This window comes from Haemorhous mexicanus, chromosome 3, assembly GCF_027477595.1.
Source record: "Haemorhous mexicanus isolate bHaeMex1 chromosome 3, bHaeMex1.pri, whole genome shotgun sequence".
In the NCBI taxonomy this organism is placed as follows: Eukaryota; Metazoa; Chordata; class Aves; order Passeriformes; family Fringillidae; genus Haemorhous; species Haemorhous mexicanus.
Window position 1 is genome coordinate 91,491,851 of NC_082343.1, and position 21,848 is coordinate 91,513,698.

Genomic DNA, 21,848 nt, shown 5'->3' on the forward strand with positions numbered 1-21,848 from the left:
TGAAGTCATAAACATGTCAGTTAGAAGAAGCATATCTTGACTTTATATATCTTGATTTTGTTTTCATGATAGCAGAGAACTAGGTGTTTTCTGCTTACTGGTGTCTTGGCTGTTGAAAACGGATCTGTGGGGTTCAGTGAATTCTGCAAATCAGAGATACTTTTTTTCCTGAAAGCTTTCAAAATATTTTGAAGCTTTAATATCCTTGAACTGAGAAAAAAAATCCAACTGTGTGGTAAAGGTTTTGTTTTTGACATATTTGTACAATTTATATAAAAAAATTAATAGCTTTGATAAGTGGGTGCATTAATAGCTGCAGCTATGCTTTCAGCTTAGATCAGGAATTTAAAGTGCATCCATTTTCTTTTTACAGCATCATTTTTTAAACATCATGGATATTTAATCATTAAAATACAAATCAATCCATAATTCAAATTTTCCAGTGCAAAATAGTACATTTATTCCACTCATATATTCAGAAGAATTATTACTTGCATTTTTATTTCTTTAAATGCTTTTAACTTCCCAAATCATGCAATTGACGCAATTTTTCAATTATTCTTCAAATGTAAAGAATTGGGTTCACTGAAAAATATTAGCAATGAAGTATTTTTTTGTACTTTGAGTAGTTATGTGGGTTTTTTATAGTCTACATTGGAATAAGTTTTCTTCTTGTCTATAACATATTTCTTTCACATAGTTTTTTAGGAGTACATCTTTTGCCTTATCATGAAGATAAGAAGTATTTCCTCTCACATCACTGCAATGCTGTCTATTACACCTACTGTAATTTATTTTCTGTTCTGCTATATTTATATAATAAGAAAATTTTATGCTTTAAGCCTTAGTAAACTGTTTGATTACTGTACTTTTAATACTTTTGAAAAATTAGTGAACAAATTAAGCACTTAGAAGATGAACATCTGTCCTAAACACCCAGATCTGACTATTAAAAGGGTGTCAACTAGATTCTGTTATGTGAGTTATATTCAGTTAAAATAAATGTTGGTCTTTACATAAAGGTGCCATGGAATAACACCTTTCCCCTTTCCTTGATTCTATATTCACAGGTACAACTTGTAGAGCAAATATAAATGAATGTCAGTCTTCTCCATGTCTTCATAATGCATCATGTGCAGACCTTATTGGTGGCTATAAATGTGTCTGCCTACCTGGTTTTACTGGTGAGTTGTTTTCATAGCAGACTTTTTTTCACAGCCAGATAGTCCACAAAGCATCCATTAAGACATTATTGACTAACTTGCTTGTGGTTTATTGTCATTTCTCTTTATCTGCCCTGGTCTAATGTTTAATTTGCATTCCAACTAACTGGAATACTGACTGCATCTGTAAACTACATAGCGCAAGATAAATTAGTCTGCATTTAAAAAGGCCTTCAAAGCTTGCACACATAAGGAAGACTAGCTACCATTTAGCAACTCAGAAATAAGCTGGTAGGTATTTGTGGTTATAAGAACAAAATGGATGTTGAGATTAGTAGTGTGGCTGTTGTTTGGCTAATGGATGTTAGCTTGTCTTCACAAGTAGCTTGAGATTTTTGTGGTGCAAATGAACTGGAAATTGGCACCTGACTTTTTAGTAAGTGTTCAAAACTTTCATCTTTTCAAAGGTGCCAGATGTGAAACAGATATAGATGAGTGTGCTTCATTTCCCTGCAAGAATGGAGCCACCTGCATTGACCAACCTGGTAATTATTTCTGCCAATGTGTGGCTCCGTTTAAAGGTAATGAACACCAAGGGAGAGGGGAAAGTAAACATAATTAACTTTATAAGGCATTTCTATCACTTGTTTAAATGCATTTCAGTGTCCCTACAGCATTAACAGTCCTTCACTTCCCCAAACAAAGCTTTCAAAGTGACCAGCCATATATATGCCTTTAGCTGCAACTAAGGTGAAAGGGACAAATTGTTTATATATCTGCTAAGTGCAATTTTTTAATAAACAAAATTGATACTTTAAAATCAGTTTGTTAGCAGAATAAAATTGCTTACATAGGTAATAGGAGGTATGTACTTATTAAGCTGCCATCACAAAGAGTGGTTGATTTTTTATGCAGTTTTCTCTCTAATTCTATCGGCATTCTCTACATTATTTTATCATTTTTAAAAAGCAATTTATAGCTGTCCATGAATCCAGAAACTGTGTGGTTATTTCCCTTGATGCTTTTAAAAGAAATACACTTAAATTGCAAAGGTTATTGCAAGATAAACATATTTCATATTAATTTTTCATATAAATAAATTTTTCAGTTAAATTTTAAGCACTTACTGCTGAAATAATTTAAAGAAAAAAATTTTGTGGTGTTCTTGAGCAAATATAGTTCAAGTGATAGTCTCAATTAAAAGCACCTATTGATTTGTAAATTAAATATAAACACATTTTTCCTCCAGCAGTTCAATATAATGATACTTACTTAGGATTCCAGAACAATCATTAAAAGGCAATTTTCCTGGTATGTTCAGACAGCAGGACTTTTCCCCTATAGGGAAGATGGTTGAATAAAATTCATTTTTCATGTGCTCATGAACAAACACTCATGTTTGTTCTTATTATTTTAATTAATGGTCAAAATTTAGTTTGTCATCTTAGCTAGTTTTAATTTATCTTCTACTGAATAAAATCCAGTACAATAATGAGTAAATGACTACTGCAGTATCAGAATTGCCTCTGTGCAGGAAGATGTAAAATAATTTTCAGTGCATGATTAGAAATACTAGTCTCTTGAGTAGCTCTTGCAAAAGGAAACAGCAGATTTTGGTATTCATTTAGATGTTTAAGTAACTAATTAAAAATTCAGAAAGTCAGCCTTCTTGTAGTCATCCTTCAAGAGACTAGCAGTGTCTCATATGCTTTATGGAAAATGTAAGCCCTGCTGGCAAGACTCATGAAATGTAACTGAGATCCTCTGAGAACTTTATAGAACAAAGTAGTTAATGGCCTGCTGTGCCACTGAGACACTCACAAGTCTATAAGGCCAGATGGGATCCACCTGAGGGTACTGGGGAGCTGCCAGAAGAGCTCACCAAGACACTGGCCATCATTTGTCATCAGTTCTGGCTAACTGGGAAGGTCAAAAATGACTGGAGGTTGACCAGTGTGATGCTCATTCTCAGAATGGGTTGGAAGGAGGGTTCAGGGAACTACAGGCTTGTCAGGCTGGCCTTGGTACCCGGCAAGGTTATGGAACAGATCCTCTCGAGTGTGATCACATGACACATATAGGACAACCTGGGGATCAGGCCCAGACATGTGGGTTTGGGATAGACAAGTCCTGCTTGACCAACCTGATGTTTCTTAACCAGGTGACCCACCTGGTGGGTCACGGGAGGGCTGTGGATGTCGTCTGCCTCTACTTCATCAAAGCCTTTGATACTGTCTCCAAGATCATATTGGAGAAGCTGGCAATCCATGGCTGAGACAGGTGCACTCTTCACTGGGTTAAGAACTGGCTGGATGGCCATTCTCAGAGAGTGGTGGTATATGGAGTCACATCTGTCTGATGGCCAGTCACTAGTGGGGCTGCCCAGGACTCAACATTGGGTCCAGTCCTGTTTATTATCTTTGTCAATGATCTTTGTGAAGGCCCAAGGGCACCCTCAATCAGTTTTCAGATGACAGTAAATTGGGTGGGATTGCTGATCTGTTGGAAGTTAGAAAGGCTCTGCAGAGGGATCAGGACAGGCTGGTTCAGTGTGCCAAGGTCAGAGTTATGAGGTTCAATAAGTCAGTGTTATGAGGTTCAACAAGACAAAGTGAAGGGTCCTGCACAGAAACCCTATTCATCCCGAGAGGCTGTGGGCAGAGTGGCTGGAAAGCTGCTCAGCAGAAAAAAACTTGGGGTAGACAGAGTTTGAACATGAGCCAGAGTGTGCCCAGGTGGCCAAGAAAACCTGGCCTGTATCAGCAATAGTGTGGCCAGCAGGACCCAGGCAGGGATTGTCCCTCTATACTTGGCACTGGTGGGGCCACACCTCAAATCCCGTGTCCAGTTCTGGGTCCTTCACTACAAGAAAGACATTGAGGGGCTGGAGCTTGTGCAGGTGAGGGCAACAGAGCAGGTGAAGGTTCTGCAGTGTAAGTCATACAAGGAGTGGCTAAGGGAGCTGGGGTTGCTTAGCTTGTAGAGGAGGAGGCTCAGGGGTGACCGTATCACTCTCTACAACTTCCTGAGAGGAGATTGTACCAAGGTAGGGGTTGCCCTCTGCTCCCAAGCAGGCATCAACAGGACAAGAGATGAACCAGGAAGGCTCAGGTATAATACCAGAAGAATTTGTTCACTGAAAGGATGATTAAGCATTGAACAGGCTGTGCAGGGAAGTACCAGCATTGCCATCCCAGGAGGTGTTCAAGAAAAAACTGGAAATGGCACTTGGTGCAATGGTTTAATTGACAAGGTGATGATTGGTCAGAGATTGGACTCAATGACCTTGGAGGTCATTTAGGTCAAACCTAAATGATTCTATGACTCCGTTTTATGATAATATTTTTGGTACAGGATGTCTGATTACTGTCTGTTTACTTCTTTACAGCTTTTTTCAACACCTTCCAATATCAAATCCTTATACTGATTTTGTCTAGATTTATACGGGTATAAATAAAAGTAGATTAGGTTTATGTGAAAATGCTACCTCTGTCTCACACCATCTGTTTATTTAGTGTTAAATTGCTGTAAATGTAGCCTTTAACAGATTCACAGTAAGCCAACAAAATGGCTAGTTAAACTATGTTTTTTAATTGTGTGGATATATTCAGGGCCCTTTAATGAACAGCTTTGTGTGCACTAATTACAGATTACAGAATCCCTTAGTTAAGAAAGTGTATGCATGATGTTAATGGCAAAAAATTATATAGGAACACCTGTTTTGGTTTTGAGTATTTTCACAGATTTTCTTGCTTCTGATGTTCTTTGTGGAAAACAATAAATGCTGTATTATGAGTGCTGTCATTTACCTGGAAAGCAATCTGAAGATGTATTTCCATACTATATTGCAAAGATTTTCTTGTTCCATCACAAAATCTGACTTGAAGGGCATGCACTACTATTAGGAACATATATCAGGAACATATACCAGTTGATAAGGAGATGTACAGCAGTTGCCCACTGTATAGAATGTGGAAATAAGGAATTCAGAGCATGATTTGGGCATTCAGGTGCATTCATACAAAAGACTGTCTGTCAGATTAAGCAAAAAATGTATTTTATATATAGAGACTGGCTAACATACATTTATTTTGCTTTTGGTTTTATTTCCTTGATTATTTTTCTTTGTTTATTTTGACATGGAGACTAAGAAAGATTATGACCAGAAATTTTTGATTTTTTTTTCTTTTTTCTTCCCCTTCATTTCTTCATGATTTTTAAGCAAATTTTTGCTTTCTTCAATTTCAAGTCTTTCTGCTACTCATTTTTATGTGTGGCAAACTTTATAATGTCCTTAATTGGTGCTTTTATATTTTAAAAATTTTATAGTAGTTGTATATAAATATGAAAATTCATCAGAAATTTAATTAAGGTATTACTGTGTACTCATAGTTTCTTGTATTTTTCTTGGGAGGAGCAGTGGGTTTCTTTCTTTGGTTTTTTCAAAGCACAGATTTTTCTAGAAAAAATGTTTTAACTCATTCCATTGGCTTGCATAGAATAATGGAAGACATCAAAGGTTTCTAAGAAAATTGATGCTTGGGCAGTGATATATAGCTAAATTTTTCTTCAAATATCTCTAGTCCAGGTTGTGAGACTTAACCCTACAAGTCTGATATGTGGATGAAGTTTTACTTTTCCTGTGGGCACCAACTCTTTTTTTAGAAAATCCATTTTTCATAATGCGAATAGAGGGCATTGGAGAATTATATCTTCTGATGCTGCTGGTGTAACCGTAACAAAACTAATGCATTCCTCTCTACCAGTGTTCTCCTGAGAGTAGATTTCCTCCCATGCAGTGTAGATCATGGTCTTTCTATAAATTCTAGTATTTCATTGGAATTTTTGCCACTGAAATTACTACCTTTGACTTTCCAAATATTCAGACTAACAGTTTGAGGGTACTAGCAGTCCACCTAAACATAATTCAAGAGAAAACTGAATGAACCTATAAGACTTTCAGATATGAAATAACAACCTTGTCAGCATCTAATAATGTTCTAATTACTAAAAATGATAGTTGAAGTATTTTCATCCTATGTCAGCCAAGTTCCTTGCCCTCATGGATTTGAAAATTTATTTTCTGTTTTCCAAAATTATTGAGTTTTACCTGTAGTCTTGATATGGTACAAAATAATGAACTTCAAATTCCCTGTACCTTTACATCCTAATTCTTTTGACTTTGATTTGGAGGAACTCAAGATTTGATTAACATAAGAAAATCTACCATATTATGCTATTAATACCATATTATAATTATTAGTACCATATTATGTTATTAATCTGGTAAGAGAAAGACATTCCTGTGTAAAACCACAGAAATTCTAGAAGTTTCTGATACCCTCTGAGCTTGTGGTGTGACTAAGGTTAAACAGAGAAAAAAATATAGCATCTAGGTGTGCACAATATGCTTTTGCCATTGATAATAGTTATCTATGCCAGAAGTACTGTATGTGTTTGTGAACATGTTCTAATTAATCAAAAATGACATTTCACTTATAAAAGTCCAGTTCTTTGTTTCTGTTGGCTTTCAGCAGTGTTCTGCCACTAAGCTTTTTAGTACAAGTCGTTATCACACTTCATGCTTTAAAGTTGAAATGCTTAAAAGTGGCCGTGCTGCCACTTACATACACTGCAGTGGGATGTTCTTTACATATAAGTCTTATCCTTAATATGGCTGGTGCAGTTGCTCCTGCTTGGTTGTAATATATTAGTACCTGAAAATACTCATTTTATAAATGTCTCCACTTCCACCTGTTTTGTATCAGAAATGAGGTACAACAGTGATAGTTGTGTATATGAGGCATTTTGTATCAGTGGACATTTTGAAGTTCTTCAGAAACAGAGAGAGAAGCTGTTGCATTTGCTGCTGACAAGCAATTGTAACTGGGAGAAGGAAGGAGGATAAACTTGATTTGGATGCTAGACAAATAAAATATTTTATTTTCTTAATATTATAAAAAAATTGATTCTATTAGATTGTCCTAGCTGGGAAGTTATTAAACTAACTTTTCTATTATGATATTGATTCTAAACTTGAGGCCCTTCTATAATAGAATCATAGTTATTCGAGAATTGATGTTAAGTCCTTGGGCAGAGAGCAGAAGGCATGAGAAATATGATGAGGCTGTATCTCATTTAGGTGTCCTAACAACTACACAGAAGGTAGAAGGAAAACTCCCATGGCTCTATCAGAAAACACTGAGTTGTCCCATTAAAAATTCAAACATATTCAAAACCACTGCAATTAATAAAGATTATAGCTTTGTCTATATTTATATCCATATTGTTTTATTGGTGGTTTTAGTGTTTTGCAAGAACATTGAAGATACTCAAATATTCTTTTAACTGTCAAGTTCATAGTAATTTATGGAACCTTGTTCAGAGCTTTGAAATGCCAACATTTTTGTGCCACATCAATGAAGTTACTCACAACTATTAGACAACAGTCCTTGCTGAGAAAGTAGCAGAGCGAGTTCCCCCCTGTATCAGCAAGCTGCTTTTCAGCATTCTTATCATGTAAAAGGTGAATGATCTCACTACAGTTTCTAGACCAGCTCATTTTTACAGAAAATAAAGTAAGACTTAAAAGGCTGGTTTTCTCTTCTTTGGTATTATTGATAACTAAGAACAGATCTTGCAGTACCACACCAGGACTGCAAATTTTCCCCATTTTCTACATTTGTATTTAAGGCAAAGGTGAAACTAACTAACAGCATTTCTGTGACACATGGACTGAGCCAGAAACCTGCTCTTCCCAAAGGAAGCTCAGGAAGGAAGAAAGCATTAAAATTCTAGTTTCAATTAGAGACTGTATATTGGATATGTGATAGTCCTATGACAGTTCACATTATATTTTTCTTTAAAAAAAGAGAAAAACCCCCATCTGTTTAGTAAATTGTTTTTAATAAATGGAGTAAAGAATTTTATTGTTTGATCCAAATTATTTACATGACTCATTTAAAAAACTGCACTGTATGTATTTTGTCTGGATGTTGCTAATAGGTATGACCTTTTACACCAAATATACACAATTGTAGAGGAAAATTGAAATTCAGTTCTGAGGAAATGTCTACTTATTTCTTGAAGCCTTAATGACACGTCTCCAAATGTGTTCCAATTAAGATCAAAGCAAAAATGGTAATTGACCATCAAACATGTTGCAAAATAAAGTAAACTAGTAAGAAAGGCAACTCAGCAGGAAAAAAAAAGCTTAAGTCTATCAAAAAACAAGAGTAATAATGAAGATTTCATCACAGGACACTCTATTATGAGAACAGCTAATTACAAAACAGATAATAAGTAAGAAATGTAAGTGCTCATGAAGGCAAAAAGCTGGAGTAGAGATAATGGAGCAATTACTTTTCCAGGCCAAACCTCAGTCTTTCCTGTGCCAAGCCCCATGCAAACAGGCAGGTTTGCAAGAGCTCTGGCTCTTTCTAGCATAACTGTGTGTTAGACCATAAACCACTAAACTCCGTTCAACATCAGGTTTTATCTTATTTTGCCACTCTCTTGACACTGAACAGCCAAATAAAATTTTATTAGGGGAAAAAAAGAAACTGATGCATAGATGTATGAAGGGCAGTCTGCATCACATAGGAGCTTCTTGAGGGAAGAGCAGCAGAGTGCCCATATTTGGGCTATATTACCAAGAAAACATGCATTGCCTTTGAACAATAAAGGATATGTAATGCCTGAATGAAAATCAGTATGATCTGAGACTTGCTTTTGGCTCATTTATAAAGTCACTGCAGGATTTTGGAATTTTTTTTCTTGTATTTCTGTGGTGTTTTGTATTGTTCCTAAAAGCTGCCATCTAAATGAATATTCTCATCTGCTTCTGTCTCCAAAATGAAAAAAATCAGAGAGAAAGCCTTTTTCCCAGCCATTTCTAGTATCTATTTAGAGGCTTTTGGGAATGTCAGATATCCACAAGGGTCTGGCAGATATGCCAAGGTCTGTAGGAGACCTGTGGCCTTTCAGAACAGTGCTGAGAACACAAAGGCATCTCTAAAAACCGTGTTTGCCTAACTCTGTCCATACAGATTCAGTGAGGTAAGTGCTGCAGTTTCAACTCTCCTTTTAGTTTGCACTTTGGGACACATCTTGATCCACAAGAAAAATTCTCTAAGCCTTTACAGCCATGAGTAATCTGGGAATACTTCATGTGTAAATCCAGTCGCCTACAGCTGATAAGGGATTTGGATTTCATCAGTCATTCTGTGAGAATGGTGTTTAAGATATCTATGCAGAAAGCAGATTTAAGTTATGGAGATTATCCAAGTTCTATTAATTGCAAATAGAAATCTGGCCCTTATTTTTCCAGAAAGTATGTGCAAACCACCATTTCTTAGGACTTAAAACATGGTTACCTTTTCTAAGGCTGCCCTGCAAATTATGAAGGCATTGCTGGTGCTCAAAGATCAGTTTACTGAATTTCAGAGGGGTTTTTTTGACTACTGATGCAAAATTTTTATTTTCATTTTTCTACATAGTGAGCCTATTTATGGCATAGGGTCATCTGCCAATACAAATCCTAAAAGTAATGATGTTATAATCTTGCTATCAAATGCTATAAATAATATCTGTCTAATCACTCAAATTTTAAGATAAGGAAAGTGTGATCTTGGAACAAAGAAGAGTTTGACCACCAGTACTAATAGCAGCCATTATTCATATTGACATCCACAAGTCCTAAGCCATAAGGAAAACATAATTTTGATGCAAGTATTCTGTAAGTTTTCCACACCTAATATTAATTTCAGTTGAATGTTGTTGAAGATAAAATAAAGAATGAAAAGAAAAACATTCTATATATTTCAGTCTTAAATAAATTTTTATTAATTGTTTTCCATAATGGAATTCTTCTTTTGGTTACTGAGAAAGAGTGAACCATGTTTTTATATGAAATGTGAAATTCACAAATGTGGATACAGATATATCTTCATTGTTTATACATAATAAACTTGTATATTTTGAAAAAAAACCTGCACCTAGATACTATATTCAACTTCTGTTTTCTTCTGTTTTTACAGAAATTTATACAGGTATGGAGCAATGATATATAAATCTCTGTATGATCTTCATTCTAAAATTTGTGATGTGGGTCTTTCTCATACTCTCTTTTAGCACTGTTGCATGCTCTGCATTATTATACATAATTATGGAAATGTTTTTTTACTTGAAAAGTGCTAAGTATTTTTTTCAAATATTCTTCCATTAAAAATAAAAAAGTATATGATTTTCAATTAGTATGGATTTCAGAGAAAATGTCTTTTCACTGTTTATACACAGAGTCTCAAAGAAATTCCTTTAATGGAAAGTCTGAAGTAGAATCTTTGGATTCCAAAGAAAAGAATGGATTTCCTATCAACTTGAAGTATAAGAAAATACTTGTTAAGTTTTTAAAATATTATAATACTCAGCTTAATTTCAAGTAATATAAAAATATGCATGCTTCACTTATTTTTTTTTCTATTTCCTACCCATTTCCAGGGTACTTGTGGGGGTTTTTTATTTACTTTTACTAGTCTTTAATCATCTCATTTGTGAAAATATTTCATTATGTCCCATAGCAGATCAAGGCAAGCAGGCACTTTTTAAAATAATGGAAAGCTTAGAGGTACATCTAAACTTCTCAAAGTTTTGAACTTTTAGTGGAGACAATTTTATCTTTAGGATTAAGGCATTTAATATTTACAGTTGAAAGGAACTCAGATTTTAGGTATCTAACTTCTTGCTCATTAGTGTTTCTGGGATTTTATGGCAAGTCTATGAAAGCCTATGGGAGCAAGAGCTACTGAGCTGTGTAAAGGTGATGAAAACAAAACCACATATTTCTCTGAAGTGATCAAATAACTTTTGAATTTAAATTTTTGTATCCACTCATTTCAAAAGGTTAATTCTGAGGAAAACAGTAAGTTTCATATAGATTGGGGGCAGGAACTTGGGGGGTGGGCAGGCTTGTCTTTATATATTTTATAGTGGCTTTGAACACTGGGTTATTTCCCATAACTAAATATATTTTCATTTTTATTGTAAAGAATTCAGTTTGTCTAATTTATCTTGGAAAAGAGTAGTGATTCAAATCAATGTTAGAAGAGTCTTTCAGCTCTGTTGTTAAAAGATAAGTTAAAAAGAAATGAATCAATGCCATTGCAGTGATATTATGATCACAAAACCGCAGTACTGGGGCTGCTACCTGCTTGCTAGTTCTTGAAAATTTCTTGTCCTCATGAATGTGTATTTAACATCATTAACAGACTTCTTGTTATAATTTAGGAAATTGCCATCCAAACTACATACTTGTTTTTCTCGTAGATATTTTATTTTCCCTATATTGTCATAATTGCGCTATCAGTCTGAAATGAGATGCCTTTTGCAGGCCATACTTTTACAGCAAAATGCTGAATTTGAAAACTGTTGTCAGATTTCATTCCATAAAATGTTAGTAGCAAATGTTTTATTTATTAGATTATTTTCCTAAAGAATAACAACATTGAAGAGATGTCACTTTTGATTATAGGAGACTTCAGTACTACACATCAAAACATTTCATGTACACATTTATGCTGAGCAAATAAAACAAACAAATATCAATAGTTTCACATAAAGAAGTAGAAATTTATATCAGGCATTTTATTTTCCATGTCATTTTTATAAATTAGGCTTTTGACTTTTAGAAATAGCCTTTAAAGGACAGTCTATTTCAGCAACATGAAATCTTTTTTCACTGTCCATTTATGGTATTTAGAAATTCTACCCTAGAAGTGCTATAAGCAAATACAGTAGAAAAGGAAACATTAATATCAGGTGAATGAAATTTCTAAATATGCAATATGCTTCTTACTCCTAAACAAAAAAAGAGAATATTTTCCAAATAAACTATTCATTGTTCAATATATAATTTGCTGATAAAGAAGCATACTATATGCTATTAGTATATGCTTAAATGTAGACAAAAATGTATAATGCTTGCTGCAATATATCGTAGCAACTCTAAAGGTAATTGTCCTTCAGCTGACTGCTTAATTTAATTATTTGTGCATAAACTTTGAGGTTTTTTCAGGTTTATTCTAATAGAGAGGCCTTTGGTAGCCCATTAAAGACAATTATTGCAATCAATAAAATGTAGCCATGAATTAAACAAGCAGAAAGGCTAAATATGTCTAAAAGAAATAAGCACTGTTGTGAAGTTGACCTGAACTTATTAGTTAATAAACGAACTTCTTGATGTATTCTTTCACATTTCATCTGTTGGACATTCTCTTTTTTGTCATTTAACTGTTGAGTGAACATTACCTTTCTACTCTGAATTTAAAAATTCTGATCTGTCAGGGAGAGAAGACAGTTTACAAACTCTTTTCCTATCACAGCATTCCTTTCTGTCAACAATCACAGACCTGCTCTTTCAGAAACTTTTCAGATCAAGTGAAAAGTTTCATGTTTAGCACAAAACAGATGTACTGAAATCAGGTACAGTAAAACATTTGTACTATAATATTTGTACAGAAATTCTTTAACAAATACTTAGAAGGAAGAGAAAATGTTGAAAACATAAAAACTGTTTTATGATTAAGCTATTTTTATAGAAAAGAATTAACATATACCCTGCTTGCTGTTTGATTTATCCTTGATTATACATCTTTTTTACAGCTTTGTAAAAAAATGATGGTATGAGAGCAACAGCAGCAAGTGAACTTGTTTTGCAAGTGTGTAACCAACACTGCCTACTCCTATCCAACCTACTCCTATTCACCCTTAATTTTTGTGTGAATATGCATTTTTCAAAAATATTTCTACATTTATTCATCCAATTTTATTTTCTTGTTTTCTTGCTTCTTGTATTGATTAGTATTAATAATTAATTACTTAACAAAAATGTATTAAGATAATATCAATAGTTGTGATTCTCTCAGTAAAGGAATAGTCTTTTTACTTATTACTCTCAACACTGATAGTTAAAAATTAATTGATTCAGGGAAAATAACTAAATGAGATGCATAGAGTATTATTTTTTTTTTTCCTCTTTCTTTTACCAATCTTCCAGTTAGAATAGGAATAAAATCGTTGCCATTTCTGACAGTAGCAGACAAAAAGATTTTTCATTCAATGACATGCATGAAAGCTGGGTGGGAGAAAAAGGGTATTGACTATCTAATTAAAGAGTGGTGAATATTTTTTGAAACAAGGCGCTAAAAATATTATAATATTAATAGCAACTACCATCATTCCATGTGGCTTAGCCTCATTTGGTAAACTTCTTTATGGCCATATTTTCATGTACCATTCTTTATAAATGTCAGGTTAACTTAATTTTTTTTCACTTTACTATAGTTAGAATGAAAGGAGTTATTTGTTTTCCGTAAATCTTTAATTTACTTTTTTTCTCTATATTATAGTTAGAATGAAAGGAGTTATTGGTTTTCCCTAAATCCTTAAAAAGGGGAAAAAATCTTTTTTTTGTCAGGAAATAGTTTTGGTGTAATTTCAAATCTACAAAAATTTCACTGTAATTCATACCCTTCTGGGGAGCTCCCTTGAGCAAGATTCATGCTCCTATTTGCAGAGCACCATGGGAGGAAGGAGGAGCATGAGCTCCTCTCCATGCATCCTGGTTTAGTTTCCATGCGACCAGGGGAAGGACCTGGTGAATAGGAATAGGCTACACAGGAACAGTGATTACAAAATGAAAGGTCAACAAGTTATTCTTAGGCTCCCTGAAGGGAGAAAGCCTGATATTCACAGCAGCAGGACGAGAGGAGAAAATCAGGGTAGGCAGAGGATACACTCAGGCATGGGGAGAAAGAGACTCTGCAGCTGTGAAAGAAGGCTGGAAGAAAATTCCTTCTGATTACTTGGATGAGAGGTTTTTTCTGGAAGGCCAAGAAGCGGTCTGAGTCTGACACATGCATCCTCATCACTACCACTAAAACCAAGCAATGGTTGACAGATAACACACTTATCTGAGGGAGGGTGGTACCAGGTGATCAGACCTGATCTCTGAGGAGGTTTATTTGCATGTCAGAGATCTCAGTGTGGGGAAGAGATTACCAGAGTTTGGCTGATTGCCAGAGGTGCCTTGCTTTTGCTGCTTGTCCATGACAACACCAATGACAGTGACAGCAGATACCCAGAGGAAATCAAAGGTGACTAGGGGACTCCAGCAGGAGGGGCAAAAACTGTGGGGGCCCAGATTGAGTTTTCACAGCCCTGTTGATAGGAAGATAATCATCCTGGGGGTTAACATCTGATAAATATCACAGGAAAAACTTCATTGATACATCACTCAAGTAGATCAGGCAGAGTGGAATGGCACCCATTTAAAGAAATATTGCGGTGGACGTCTTCTACAGATAGCTTGATAAGGAGAAGTTTATAAAGTCATCTTTAGGAAACAGGAAAAAAGACTTAGGAACATTAGTTTTCCTTGGGATATTACCACACTGCCTTCTGCTGAAAAGACAATGTGGAAAGACGCAAATAACTGAACATATTGAAAAAATTTTTAAGCAATTGCAGGGTGAGAAAACTAGGGGAGATATTTATATGTTTTCTATATTTGTAAATAAGCAGGAGGAAGTTTGGGATGTAGAGGCAGGGAAAAACTCTGTAAATAATGGCAGTGAGATGATAGAGGTCATAATCTTCAGAGAAATGTAAAATTCAAGTAGCACAATAATGATTCCAAACTTCAGTGAGCTGGTTTTCATTAGCCCAGGAATCTCTTTGGCAAGCTCCCATTAGAGATTTCACTGAAGGGAAAAAGGATTTGTCTTGAGCCCAGTGATTTATCTTAAAAGACCATTTCCTCAAAGCACAGTTCTTTCCAATGTGCAGGAACTCAAGCAGGTGTGGCTGAAAAACAGATAAATGGGTTCCTGAATGAGCATAAAGGGAAAAGGAAGTGCACAGAAGGGAGATGCAAAGGTAAAGCTGCCTCTCCAGGTAAAGAAAATTAAGTACTGCATTACTGGATCATCTGTCAGTTCCATTTAGGATTGTGAGCCATGTGTTAAGCTTATTTGTGTTATTCCACTTTAGGAATCAGCAGGGTTTTCATTCATGTCAAGCTGTTGTGATATAAATATGGAAACTTGAGGGCAAAAATCTCAATGAGCCATATGGCTTCTTTTGCTGTGCAGTTTCATGAATTCCGGATTTGAAAGTGATGGCTGTCTTTAGCAGGATCATCCTGCCTCAGAGAGATCATAGGCATAAAGACAGGGAACAACTTGTGTTGTTTTTTCCTCTTTTGTCAGCATCATTACTGGGGTCAAAGGGTTGTTGGAATTTTTTAACCTCAGTTCTGGTCCTACTTGTTGTACTTGTTATGAAAAGCATTTAGAATTCAGCCCTTAAATGACCACCTTACAGTAAGCAGTCAGCTCACCTACAATCCTGCTGACATTTTGGAGAGTGTTTTCATTATTATGAAGGCTCCTGACAGGAGCTGTGGCCTGTGGGGGGTCTGCACTGACACGGGCAGAAGTGTCAGGGTCAAAGAGCTGTCATGGACTAACCACAGCTCCCATTCCCCATCCCCCTGTGCTATTCATGGGTAAGGAGGTGATAGAAAAGTCTGAAGTGAAGGAGTGAGGTTGAGTCTGGGGAGAAAAGAGGGGTGAAGAAAGGTGGTTTTATCTCTGTGTTTGTTTTTTACAATCCTGAGCTATTTTTAATTGGCAGTTAATTCAATCAGTTTTCCTCAAGTTGTTTCTATTTTGTCCATGACAGTAATTTGTAAATGATGCCCCTATTTTTATCATGGTCCTCAAGGGTTTCTCTCTTATTATTTTCACCTCCCTGTTGAGGGGGAGTGACAGAGTGGCTGGATGGGCATCTGTCAGCTACTAACCCTCTCTAGTGTAACTGTGGATTATATCTTCCACATGACTACCCAGGTGTTTTGTCTTGTAGTGTCACACTGCCCATCCCTGGATTAAGGTTACAACCTGTCTGAGGAATACAGGGGTTTTTGGGATAGGGAGAAACTGCTGCAAAAAAGGAATGGCTGGACAACCTTAGTGGCATCAAGGGCACTGGTGAAGTGTGCAGAAGGCTCAGAGCACAACAAGCCCTGGGAAGCTCCACCAGAGAGCATGGCATAGACCCAGCTCCAGTAGTTGTGGAAAAGCTTCAAAGGGATTCAGAGGGGCCTGTGTACAGTTTGTTACAGCCCTGAGAGTCACTAAGCACTATCTGAAAGTAAGCCTGAAAGAACAGACTTGCCTCCAGCAGCATTGACTGAAAATGCAGGCAGATTTACAAACCTAAACCCATTTGATCTCAGTTGTCTCTGCCACCCTCATTTCCATTATCAGTACTGGAAAACATGAAACAGTTTTGTTACATTCTAAAAAAATAAGTCTTGATTTATAGGACCTTTAAACCTTTTTTTATCTAATTATTGTAAATTAAAGATTTAGATGAGGGCATTTGTGACCCAAGATCCACAATCACACAGTTCCTTGGGTAGGCCAGATAAATGTACATAATCTGCTATGCAAGAGAAAGAGCACAATGGGATTGTGAGAGATTTTCTATTGCATGGAATTTTTATAAATAAACAAGGCATTCACCCATGATTAAATAAGTACTTTTTTTCAGTAAAATAGCTTGAGTTCAGTCATGGATGGTAAATGGAACTATTATACAGTGTTATATATATTTAATTCATGGTCACTATTATAGGTTAATATATGAACAATTCACGTGGTAGTTGTGACAACAGGTTATCAAGACAAAATAGCAGCAAGCTTCCATTAAAATTAATTTATTGTTTTTAAATACATTTTAAAAAAATTCATTTTTGAGCTGGGTTAACCCTTAAACACAAGGGTTAAGAGAAAAGATGGAAGATATACCTATCTATCGAAACCTGTGAGATAGCTATTAGATTTTAAAATTTATTGTATCATATAAAGTAATATAAACAAAATATAAATTGTCCTTTTTTTTTTAATGATATCAAGCAAATAGATGTTTCTGCATGGTAATATGCATATATGTACCTCTGAGACCTTCCTAGTAGATTTTAACCAGGATTATAAAGAAAATAAAGCTCATAATAGACAGCAGCTGCAGGGATATATTCATTAGTTTAACACTGACAGCTTTGCCGTTTTCTTTTTCAGGTTTGAACTGTGAGTTTAGGCCTTGTGAGGCCAGCAATCCCTGTGAGAATGGAGCTGTGTGCATAGAAGAAATGAATTTGGATGTTTTTCCCCTTGGATTCCACTGCCAGTGTGTGAAGGGCTTTGCGGGTCCACGCTGTGAGATCAATGTCAATGAGTGCAGCTCTAACCCTTGCCTCCACGGATACTGTTATGACAGTGAGTTCAGTCTGGTTACTCACTTTAATGTAGGGTAGTCTTTCTCTTGAAGTGTCTGTAGCTGCTGAGCTGCTCTAGGGAGAACAGTGGATAATTTACTGAAATTTAGCTTGTCTGAAGCTTCACAGCCTGTACCAGAAGGACTATTTTTGCCAAAATGCCTCAACTCCCGGCACTGGGGTTTTTTGTGTTCAGGGGGTCAGAATTGTAGCTAATGAGAAATTTTAATGAGATTTGTGCTGTCTTCTTTGATACCTAAATTAACTAAAAACATCTTACATTGTGCATTTTGTGAGAGAATATTCAGGTGCTGAAAAAGAGCTCATGGAGCACTTAGGCATTATATGTCATAATTCTAATAAGTGAAAAAATCCTGTTTAATTTCAAACTAACGTAAAAAGATGTACCTGTTTACTTTCTGCATGTAGTAACTGTGTAACTTGCTCTTTCATTGCAAGATGTACTGAAAGGTTTTAAAAGCAGCTTGATTACCCTACTATATTCTGTCTGGATTGGCAGGCCAAATTTAGTATGGAGTACTTAGCTGAAAGTTTTATAGGGCCCTTAACATCTATCTGACACTTTCTATACTTGTTTAAAAAATAAAAAAGGAGAAGTAGTAATTTTCAGAGGATCTTAAAATGCTGACTGGAAAGCTGAAAAACATCTGAAGGTCATGTAGTCAACCCTGCATGAAGCTAGACTACTAACAGCGATAGAACAGGACAGTCAGGGATTTTTCTAGCTGAGTTTTTAAAGCCTTCAAAGAGGGACAAAAGTTTCACAAACTCTTTAGGACCATGGATTCCACTGATTACCTATTCTGGCAATTCTCACACTCTTCCAGTCCCATCTGAATCTCCCAAGCTGTAGGTTTTGGCCATTCCCTCATAGTACCTCCTAGCGCTACTAAGGGATTTCAGTTCTGTCATTTGTCCAAGTATCCTTGAAGTTATTGTTAAATATCCCTCTCACTATGAACACTTCCCTGCTCAACTTTTCCTTATAGGGTCCACACTTTAAGCCCTGAGTAACCATGTTTTTCTTCTTCTACATGTCTCTCCTGTTTCCTCACATCCTTTTTCAAAAAAGAATGATTATTTAAGAACATCCATGAAATGAATATTTTTTTTAGAAAAATTTGCAGAAGACCTATCTGCCTACTGCTTTCAGATGATATCTTAAAGAACTGAGACCAAATTACTAAATACATCATTGTCTAAAACTTCTCCTGTTACAATAAAAATAAAAATCTGTTTCAATGAAATACCTTTAAAAATTCTGTCCTGCCTTATATGGGAATAAGGTGAGTGACTTCATCTTCTATCTAGAAAATACTATTTCCTATTACATTTACAGATGTTTTCTATGTGGTCTACATTGTTTTAGAGATATTTTTGGACTGGAATTCAGATGAGCTTTATTAAAGTTTTCACGCTGACAAAGTGCCAGTTTTTGGGGGAACAGCTTGTCCTTGTGGTGCCTCTGGCTTGAGTTTTATCATGTGGACCTTTGAGTTCCTCTACCCCTATGTGCACTGGCTGCAGAAAGCTGGAATCCTAAGGAAGCTGGGAAGCTTTTAGTATATGAATAATGCTCCTGTGCTGAAGGGCTAAAAGCATTTAATGAATACAGTAGCAGCTGTGTGTACAGACATGATGGTAGAATAAATTCTATGGTAAATCTCAGAGATAATGAAGAACCCAGGGACCCGACTGAGGTTAAAATAAATGCAGGCCGGCAAGAAGTGTAATTCCTTCTGTCATGAATTCCACATATGGATGGAGCATTCTAAAGATTCCTTGTCATTTGGATTACTAATGATGAAAAAGAGACAGGATTCTTATTATTATCTTGTTAAGAAAATGAAAAATTCAACTCAAGTATGTTTTCTCTTAATATAGTGGTATAATATGAGGCATTCCTTACAACAACAATAACATTAAAAGCAATCAATAAACCAAACATTGTTTAACTGCCATATCCTATTTTGATATCATTTTAAAGATAGAGTCTTATGTATTTTGTGATTGTTTTTTGATAGAAAATTACTCATTACTTATAACATCACTTTTAAACTCATTGATTTATAACTCTAGAATCAAAATATTTCCATTGTTCAAATATTTCAGTGCATGGATCTGCTTTCATATTTAAAAGGTATTTTGAGATCACATTTAATTTATTGCAATTTTTTTAACATCTAAGTAAAGCTGGTCTTACTTTTCCAGATAGTATTCATAACTGGAACTTAGTAAATTTACTACATTCAGTTGTTATCACTCTTTGTAGTAAAGTATGATCTCTATTGCAGATGTCGATGGCTTCTATTGTTTGTGCAATCCAGGATATGCAGGATTGAAATGTGACCAAGATATTGATGACTGCATAGTCAACGCTTGTGAACACAATTCCACATGTGTTGATCTACATCTGGTTAGTAGCAAATTTTTTTAATTAAAATGATTGCTAAGTTTTCATTCCTAAAAAGCAATATTTTTCTGAGTTCTAAACCTCCTCTTGATCCATACATCCACATATCAAGGGTTTTATAATCTTACTTTCCAGACACTGGTATTATTGTTTATTTGTAATTTTATAGGCAATGGGAAAGAGAAATGTTTTTATAATTTAAAAGCAGTTATGAGGTTGATGTGGTTATACAGGGAATTCAAAAAGCACAGAAAATTTTCTATTGCGTGTGTTTATGACCTCATTATAAGTGACAGGAATACTCATTTACACCAATTGCAATGGCTTCAAGGGGACTTAAAAAGTATCTCATCCAAGAAAACTGATTTCAAGTGCTTCAAGTACTTCAGCATTTATTTTCAAAATTCCACAGATATATTAGTTTCGGAGATATGAAGTGTGGTAAAAATAACATGTCTTATAAATAAAATCATTCTATCACCTGATTCCTCCATGAGAGGAAAGAAGACAGAGATTCACATGGCGTAAACTTCAACACCAGAGGTGGCCCATGTTCTCTGTCACTCCTTCCAGGAATCTGTCAAGAAGCAATTTGTTTTCATTGTACTCAACAGAGACACCAAGATCATACAGTAAGAATATTTTCCTTAAGAAGCATTCAGGCTGTCAGAGAAATTGCCAGTTAAAAAAACCAAGTGAAAGAAAAGACAGCTTTTTCTTTCTTATTCTAGTTTCTACTAGCACATTTGTGAGAATATTAAACTGATAAATGTGGAATTCAAATTACATTATAAAGCTTAAATATAGGTGACTATATATGGAATGAACTAAACATCTAATTACCAACCAAAGATCACTGAGGACGTAAGCAGCGCAATCCACAGTTTAGCTGCCCACCATTTGAATCTGCACTTTGGGAGAACTAAACAACCCTGTAGGTACTGGCTGCTGCATTTTTGCTGAAAGTGTTTGTAATTAAGGGAGGGTATGAGAGGTGTGGGTTTTGGGGGTTTTCCTTGCTTGGTTTCTTTGGTTGATTTGCTTTTTTTTTTTTGTGGTTGTTTGGTTGTTTTTGCTTGCTTGTCTTAGTACATTCATAAAGAAACTGCACTTTTTCTGGCAAATCCTGAGGGTAACCTGCAATTGTCACTATTTCCTAAACTTGAACCAAACTTATCTGCTTCAAATGAATTTTCTCAAATTCTCAGATTTCCATAGCTGTTTCTCTTTTCATAGTTAGAACATTTTATGAGTTGTAAAATATTTTGGAGGGGGTTTTTTAACATGTTTCAAGAGCTATTCAACACCTTGGGCAAAATCAAATGCTCGATATGGAAAGCACAGTTTGTGACACTTTTGTTATTTTCTTTGGATGCTATTGTAAATGTGTATTTTTCTACCACTAGAGTGCAGGTAATATTTCAAGATCTCATACTGGACACATATTGCCATCTTAAAGTCATGCTAGAGAGCTTTCCACACTATAAATTTTTTGCCTCCCATTCATGTGCTTTCTTATTCCCTAGGAGAGTGTGTTGCATATGTTGACATGTACTACTAACTGCAGCTGATCTTTTAATTGAGACTGACAAAATAGAGTTTTATATGCAGTTTAAACAACATCCTTCCCAAAAAACAAGATGCTGGAAATGGAGAAAAATAAGCATTTTTACTAAAATTAATCTATTTTATCCCTTGAGAATTTTAGCTATGCTTCACCAAATGAGTTTAAATACTGATCCAGCAAAATTTAGCATGACAAAGAATAGTAGCTTACTGCAATATCAAACACTGTTATAATTTTTACTTCACATGTCTTTCATCCATTTTTTCCCCTTGATTTATTTGTGTTTATTTTTTTTCTGTAGTTCCTGTGTATTTCTCACCTTGTTCAGCACAGACCTATGCAATTTAG

At 35.3% G+C, this 21,848-nt stretch overlaps 1 protein-coding gene across 1 annotated transcript in view; it reads left to right on the forward strand.

The window, feature by feature from the left end:
- Positions 1–21,848, forward strand: part of EYS (eyes shut homolog) — a 702,981-nt gene that overhangs the window by 207,067 nt on the left and 474,066 nt on the right. Inside the window, exons 17-20 of the mRNA XM_059842660.1 lie at positions 1,071–1,184; positions 1,631–1,744; positions 17,303–17,500; positions 19,815–19,936. Coding sequence (XP_059698643.1) covers positions 1,071–1,184; positions 1,631–1,744; positions 17,303–17,500; positions 19,815–19,936 — 548 coding nt within the window. The remainder of the gene's footprint in view (positions 1–1,070; positions 1,185–1,630; positions 1,745–17,302; positions 17,501–19,814; positions 19,937–21,848) is intronic.